Here is an 8,006-nt window from a genome sequence, read left to right as displayed (position 1 = left end):
ACCTTATATCTAGCCCTACCTATATCACATGTGCCCAGTACTAATAAGTCGAGTTTCTAAAGATCCAATAGATTAGTACCTAAGGCCCTACCCATTAAAATATTAAGTCCAATATACAATTCTCTAGTAAATCAAATATAATATAGGGTTTTCTTACTTCTCAAGTCTCAAAAGTCTCACGTTAGTGTCACTCACGGCAGAGTTCTTTGTTATTTTTTCAGATGACTACTTAGATTTTATTTTGTTCATTTCCACTTTTCCGGAATGCTTTTATTTGGTATGGATTTACTATGTTGGACATGACTTGGATTTGTTAATCCTAATTTGAACTAGAAGGCTTTTTTTATTGAGCAATTAAGATTTAGATTTACATCTGTGGAGCTAACACATGAATTTCGTTCCTAATAAGTTTGCCTTAAGTTTCAAGAGTCGAATCCGAAATATCCAAACCGAATAATCTGAAACCGAACTTAAAATATCCAATCCAATCCGAAATTATTTGGATTGGATTCGGATTGTAATTTCTTCAATCCGAAAATCGAATATCCAAACCGAAAATTTCATATCCAATCCGACGGCTCGAATGCCCATCCATGCTTTTTAGTATAGTACACATGTAAAAGTGGACGGATGGAGTAATACCAAAATGCCAATATAGTAACGAACCTGGTATAACTGGTTAATTGGCAACGGTAGGATAAGAAAATTACACATTCACAAATGTCACAATCAAAAGTAATTATTGTAGGGAAAAGTGTGTATATATATGGGCAGTGCTTACATTCAGAATCAACAATGCAACCATGTATTGCGGCTCTTTTTCCTCTAATTTTGGGGTTGTCCAAAACTCATTCCTAATTCATCATCATAGTTAAATTAGGAATCCACTCTATCTCTCTCTTCCTGAACCAGAAATGGACAAATCATCTTCTTGGCCCCCATAAAAAAAATCAGATATAGAGGTGCACATATTCCAATTCCCTTGTATTGGTCCAAGAACCTAATATTTATATGTACAAGTTTCTTGGACCAATTTGGTTAATTACTACCTGCAAAAATATTTCCATTAACAAATTAAAAAGTGATCTGTTTTAGAACTTATGGTCTGTTTCCAATCAAAAGCAAGTGGATTTGGATCTTTATGTTCAATTTGAATGGTACATCCTCTCCAATTTTGGCTTTTCCTACTGATTGTTGCAACGTTAAGGTCTCCATTTTGTTAAAAAGGAAAATCAAAATTGCAGTGGAATCAAGCTTATATGTGATTTGAAACAAAAAAAAGATTGTATGGGATTGGCAATCAAGATTATATGTGATTTGAAACAAAAAAAGATTGTATGGGATTTTGCCCAAAAGATGGATATGGTGTTGGGATTTCATGTTATTTGTGAAATGTAATTACTTGGACGTGAAAATTATGAAGTACGTATCTTCATGTAGGTGTGGGCTATATTGCTCAGACTCTTCAAAAATGTCGTCAGGTGCATATCAGATCCTCCGAAAGTAGTGTATTTTTGGAGGATCGCAACAATGTCATCAGAGAGTCCAAGCAACATATATTGTGGGTTCCAGATGTTTTACCTCCGTTAGAATTTGAATCTTAATTTTTCATGTGTGGATACTTTGGTCCAAAGTGAAGAAAAAACTTGACATGCTTGCCATATTGTTGTGATATTGACAGATTCTTTTTCCCATTTTGTTACATGTCTTATTTCTTGTTAGTGAAATCATGTTGAGGGGTTATCATTTTTTTTTTTTTTATATTCTGTATTTATCTGTTTGATTGATATGTTTATTCCGCTTGTCAAATCGTATTCTCTCCCAGAGTTGTAACAAACAGAAACGGATTTGTTTCATAATATATTTTGCTTGAATTTTTGTTTTTAATTCCATAAACCTTACATCTATAGTTTAAAGTTAACCTAGTTGCTCGAAATATTGCAGCATGTAGCTTGATGACTATACTTACTAATGGACTAAGTTGCGCGGACTATTCACTTTCGTTGCTGCACCCGTGCCGGATTCTCTAAAATGCACTACTTTTGGAGTAAACGACACTCACCCGTCGATATCTTTGAAGAGTCCGAGCAACATAGCTAATAGACTCATTTCTGCTCTTTCCTTCCGGATGAAATAAAATCATAACTTGATTAACATAATCAAATTCTTGGGATGCCCGTAATTGCTCATATAGACACGATATCAATGTTTTAGCTACAAGAACCGCTATGTGATCTTTGTCTTGTTATTACTTCTAACGTTTATAGCTTTGTCTAGTATGCGCTTCAATAATGTGGTGCAAAGTGATCCAAACGATAAGTGGTCGATTATTAAAGTGATCCAAACGATAAGTGGTTGATAATTTGAATCTCAACTGGAGGAGTTGGATTAAATATCGACATTATTGTATATTAGATGCTGAAAGGAGATATTCTAATTGAAATTGATTATGAGAGGACTTATAGATTCATATATGTTTGGTATTTTTTCAAACTTTTATAAGTTGTGCGCTCAAAGAAGTGTGTGCTTCACTTCTTATTTTTTAGCGACAAGGCTTTTTGCGTGTTTTCGCTTTTAATTTTTTGTTTATTACTTTTATACAGGTACTGCAGAGGGATTCAAGATTAGAACAAAGAAATGGGATTAAGATTATCAAAACAGGGGTTCAAGAAGCCCGACAATCTGAGTATCAATGGTCTCCACCATAGTCTGATAAATTATCTGTCAAGAAGTTTCAAGTTACGTAACTTGGTGTCGAAACAAAGAAGGCGAATGCTTGTTGGCGGGTATGATCTTGACATGACTTATATATCAGATCGAATTTTAGCAATGTCATTTCCTGCAGAACACGTGCGAGCAGTGTTTCGCAACCCTTTGTGGCAGGTTAAGTCTGTATTGGATATGAGACATGCTGGACATTATAAGGTTAGTACATAATTCGGTTTACACATTGAACCTTTTTTTCTTCCTATTGTCCTCAGCTTTAATAAAAGTCATTGTTTCATAGCTTAACCGAGGGGTTATTGCTTCATTGGTGAAGCAATGTGAAGCGAGCTCTCCAAACAATAACACGCAAAGTGATCCAAACGAGAAGTAGTTTGATTCTTTGAATCTCAATTTGAGGATTTGGATTAATATGTATCAACATCAATTTTCTATTTTGGATACTGACATTAGTTATATTGATTTCCATACGATTACTATAATACTAATTTCATATTATTTGGGTTTTCTTAAATTCTCCATACACTGCGCTTCACTTTAATGAAGCATGCGTTTCACATCCTGCTTTACGCTTCAAGCCCATCAACCTCATAACTTTTTGTTCTATAACGTCTAATCACCCAAGCAAGTTTTATTTGGAACCTAAATATTTTACTAAATAACTGTATCTAAGTGAAAACATCAGACGCTAAGTTGGCGTTTGGTCAGAGAATTTGGGAACCCAATTTCAAGGTTTGATTTGAAATCAACCGTTTGTTTATGAAATTTGCACATAACTCCAACTTCAATTTCAAATCCCAAATCCTCCAAAAAGTAGGATTTCAAATTCCAAGTTGTGATTTCAAATATTTTTAAATGTAAAACTTGACCCATAGGTTTATATTTTGTGAAAAATACCATCTTTTTAATTTTCAAAAAAGACACATGCTCGACATTAAGAATTTGTCCATACTATGTGGAAGAATTATATTAAAGAATAGCTAGTTACTACTATTGTTGATATATTTGACTTTTGGATATCTCTGTAAAATTATATGTATTTGAATGTTTGTAATAGCATATAAGTGGAAGCATTTATTCATAAAAGGGAATGGACATATATGATTTATCGATGTGGCGTCGGATATTCCGATACCTTATTTATGAACTTTGGTTCGCTCATCTGGTAAACTTGTATAAGAGTTGGGGAAGTTTTGATAGTTTTTACAAATTGTGAAAAAATACAACTTAAAAAAATCCAAATTGCATGTCCAAACAAAATTTCAACTTCAAATCAAGCTGATTTCAAATCATGACGCCCTAAAACTGGCAGATTAAAGCTTGAATTGAGATTGCATGCTTACCTTGCACAACATGCCAAAAATGTGAATCTCATATTTACACACACACACACACATATATATATATATGTCTACACACTACAGTGGTAGCAGCTTTTTTATTCAACTTATGCACTAGCTTTACAAATATGTTCCTTGGTGAGGCCTACTTCAAATGATGATTTTTGAAGAAACCTTACATGCTGTTGCTTGTAGGTGTATAACTTATGTATAGAGCAGGCTTATGATGCCTCACATTTTCATGGCCGAGTGGAGAGGTATCCGATTGATGACAACCATGTCCCTCCTCTCGAAATGATAAAGGATTTTTGTGAAGATGTCTACTCATGGCTCTCAAGTGACCCCAAGAATATCGCTGTTGTACACTGCATGGTATGTACCCTTGCATCCTTTGCAGTACATACATTTCTTTTCCGATACCTGAATTTTTTTGACAAAGCATCTAAATTTTAAAGTGCATCTTTCATTTAGAAGATGAGAAGAAAGAAATCAGTTGATCCCATACCGGAATATAGTGTAATTAACTTTTGCTTTTTGACACGTATAGGCAGGAAAAGGCCGAACAGGGTTAATGGTTAGTTCGTACCTAGTTTACACTGGCACGTCAGCTGAGGAGGCTCTGCGAGTGTATGCAGAGAAGCGAACAACTAATAATGAAGGGGTAAGTTATATAAATCCTCTAATTGGAATTGTTGACAATGTAATGAATGAGCCTGAAATATAAACTGGACTATCTGATTCATACCCTAATTTTAGAAAGACTGATTTCCATTATATGTTAGGCAGACACACAAACGAAAAACTTAAGAAAATTGTTCCATATTTCATACTCCCTTCGTCCCAATTTATGTGAAAGTGTTTGATCGGGCATAAAGTTTAAGAAATAAAGGAAGACTTTTAAAAACTTGTTGTCTAAAATAAGATATATATATATATATATATATATATATATATATATATATGGCTATAAATCATCACATTAAGGGGAAAATGGGGTTTTAAAGTTAAATTGTTACTAAATATAGATAGGTATCATTCTTATTGGGACTGACTAAAAAGGAAAGAGTGTCACATAAATGGGACGGACGGATGAGTATCAGCTCCTTTTCGTTGCAAATCTTCAATTTGTTCTTGTTTAGGTGATGACTAGAACCTTGAGATTGTTGGTAATTTTACAGGTATCCATTCCAAGCCAACGTAGATACGTCAAATATTGGGAGCACACACTTTCCTTTCCAAAGGGTGTTCCTTGTGGTCCTCCAACTGTCAACTTGCCTAAGTCATGTCAGAGAGAGCTGCTTCGCATTAGATTATATGACACTACAAACGTCGAGTCCATCTTTTTCGTTGTATCCGAGTTGCAAAGAGTAAGCCCTCTAACTCAGATAACATTACTTGCGAGCATCAGTGATGACTCATGATTGCAAAATGCTGAATGGATAAGAGGCGTGTGGTTTATATATCCTATGCATGGTCAGTTGTGCAAAAGGATTTAACTTACATACACTGATAATGTAAAATAAAAATAAATAAAAACTGCACTATGTGTGTAACTTAACCCATTTTAGAGGTAACTTGTCTTATTTTCGAAGTTACCAATCCCCACATTTTATTGCCCGTTATCTGTAGTTATCATTTAAGTGACTTGATTGTTTAAGAATTCGTTAACACTATCATTTTATAGAGGTCAAATTACAGTGAGATGATTACTAATAAGTAGGAACCAGACTTAGCATTTACTCAAATACAAGACTTCTGGACTTCTTGGGTTGTGTTTGTCTTCATTTTGGCTCCATTCTCGGCTTTTTCATTGCAATGGATATAGCTTGTTATTCACTCTGGACAACTCAAACAGGTTCCAGGAGAGAAATATTGTCCACCTGCAGAGGTCTCAAAGAGTTGCTGCAGACAAATTAAGAATGGTATTCAGAGAACTTATAGCCCTCGATATTTTTATTCGTTCGTTGAGGGAAATGAAGATGAGATGGAACAAGAAAAGAAGGAACCTCGTCTCGTAGTCCAAATGGACACAGAAAGTTCCATGCTCTATCAGAAAACCTGTCTTGATCACTTCTATGATAAACCAGTGCAAGTACGTATCCTTACTCAGTTTCGCTCTTTATTTGTAAGTTACCTATGGCATTAAACAATCTGCAGTAGTTAGGAAGGAATCTTTTGATTACTTTCTGTGTTGACAAGCTGAGCTAGAGTTGGAAGATGCAACTAGATTTTCCAGGAAGTGATGGACATACTTATTTCAGCAATCTTTCTTTCTCGCGAAATTATAATTATCTTGCAAGTTTTATGTGCACAATCACTCCAGTCCAGTTTATGTGACCCCTTTTCCATTTCGAAATGTCCCAAAATGTTTGGCACCATTTCATTTATATACAACTTTCACAATATACAAAAACTCAAATTCATTAAAATATTTTAAATTTGATGTAATGTTTTCTCTGTCTGAATAACTTTTGATCATCACATTCATAATTTCTTCCACCATCACTAGTATGATATAAAAATCAGATTAATATTTCAAACTCCATGTCCAGTTGAACACTATCACATAAAATGGGATTCAGGGAGTACATTTTAAATTTCTTCCTTACCTGCATCTATTATCTACTCTAAAGTAGGCTTTATGTATGAACAGGTCTGTGGAGACGTGCGTATCATATTCTACGAAAAGCTCATAGGAGGACGTCTTTTCTACGCTTGCTTTAATACTGCTTTTATTCGGAATGATCTTCTGCAGGTATGCACATATTTTCTCCTGGATAAGATATTGTGTCAATATTGTATGTTGTTCAACTATGAAAGTATGGAGCCATTTACTATTTCTTTTAGACAGCTAACAGGCGTCTTCTTTTATGATCGTAATTTCTAGTTAGCACGTAGCGGGGATAGTCCCTCAGCATATACAGAGGGGGTACTACAAATTTTCACATCAAATGGTCCCCCAACATTTACTTAATGAAAATTTGGCATGGTAGATGAGGATACTGGAAATTTTCGCATCGTATACTTAATGACAAATTTGGCATGCTAGATGTGTACACAAAAAAGAAGAAAAAAACCAGAAACTTAGTCTGCTCTAGCTAAATTGTTCAAGTCCAGAACCAACTTACTAACTGAATTGTTATTACTACAGTGTCTTATTTGCATATTGATGTGCCACTAATTCAGGAAAATCTGCAGTTTTCGTTACGGGAGCTAGACAAAGTTGGGAGAAAGGGTAGGTCCATGACTGGTTCTTCATTCTGCTTGGAGTTGTTTTTTGGTCCGGCGAATGGAGATTATTTGCCAACACCTCCGTTGCACGAGGATGATCTTAGTGATTGTTAATTTCACTTAAGAAGGTGGCTCATTTTTATCAATCCATTATATATTACAATTCATAGTGTTGTACATTTTAAATTTCAGTTGTCTTGCCATCTATTTTTTCAGGGATGGAAGACTAGGAAATTTCAATAATTTTGAATGTAGAACTCGAGCGAGCAGTTTTAAGAACTAATGTTTTATCTTGAAACTTGCATGCATATTCTAGAATCTGATGGGGGAAAATATCTTAGAATTTGATAAGTATCTACGTTTTTTGGTTGCATTTAGCATTAGAATTTGAGGGCCAAATTGTATTCTCTGTTTGATCCTTATAATCAACTTAGAGATTAGAGTTGAATTCTAATTCCTCGTATCCCAAATTCCAAAGGATTTAACATATATGTACTGATGGTGTAACGAACTTTTACATTGCATTTTAACTCGCAGGGAGTAACCTGCCTTATCTTTCAGTTTTCTAGTCCCACTTCTATGAACCATAGGTGTAATTATCTTTTAAATGTTGGTGTTTTGAAAAGACTTCCGCCTGCATCTATTAGGCATAAAGAGGGTATTCTTGTATGGGTTGGTTCACTCGGATCTAGGTCACGTGGTTTCTAGGTC

The 8,006-nt window shown here is 34.7% G+C and overlaps 1 protein-coding gene across 4 annotated transcripts; it reads left to right on the top strand.

The window, feature by feature from the left end:
* The first annotated feature begins 784 nt into the window (after positions 1–784).
* LOC132036829 (phosphatidylinositol 3,4,5-trisphosphate 3-phosphatase and protein-tyrosine-phosphatase PTEN1) lies at positions 785–7,749 on the top strand. Of its 4 annotated transcripts, XM_059427221.1 has the most exons (9): positions 785–1,157; positions 2,604–2,925; positions 4,260–4,436; positions 4,612–4,725; positions 5,243–5,431; positions 5,920–6,156; positions 6,718–6,819; positions 7,263–7,423; positions 7,512–7,749. In XM_059427221.1, the coding sequence occupies exons 2-8, from the start codon at positions 2,638–2,640 to the stop codon at positions 7,407–7,409; spliced, it is 1,254 nt and encodes a 417-aa protein (XP_059283204.1). In that variant the 5' UTR covers positions 785–1,157; positions 2,604–2,637; the 3' UTR covers positions 7,410–7,423; positions 7,512–7,749. The 4 variants fall into 4 exon arrangements, with proteins under 4 accessions (XP_059283204.1, XP_059283202.1, XP_059283201.1 ...); XM_059427219.1 differs by having other exon boundaries at positions 785–962; positions 7,263–7,749; XM_059427218.1 differs by having other exon boundaries at positions 786–1,157; positions 7,263–7,749.
* Positions 7,750–8,006: the final 257 nt, after the last annotated feature.

This window comes from Lycium ferocissimum, chromosome 11 (genome assembly GCF_029784015.1).
Source record: "Lycium ferocissimum isolate CSIRO_LF1 chromosome 11, AGI_CSIRO_Lferr_CH_V1, whole genome shotgun sequence".
NCBI classification, from domain to species: Eukaryota; Viridiplantae; Streptophyta; class Magnoliopsida; order Solanales; family Solanaceae; genus Lycium; species Lycium ferocissimum.
The sequence above is the reverse complement of the archived record's forward strand: the minus strand, read 5'-3'. Positions and strand labels throughout refer to the sequence as shown.

Bases quoted from the DNA above. Each gene is read 5' to 3' on its own strand.
- LOC132036829 (XM_059427219.1), top strand. From the start codon at position 2,638: ATGGGATTAAGATTATCAAAACAGGGGTTCAAGAAGCCCGACAATCTG. The intron at 4,726-5,242 runs GTAAGTTATATA...GTAATTTTACAG, and splicing joins GAACAACTAATAATGAAGGG to GTATCCATTCCAAGCCAACG. The intron at 6,157-6,717 runs GTACGTATCCTT...ATGTATGAACAG, and splicing joins TCTATGATAAACCAGTGCAA to GTCTGTGGAGACGTGCGTAT.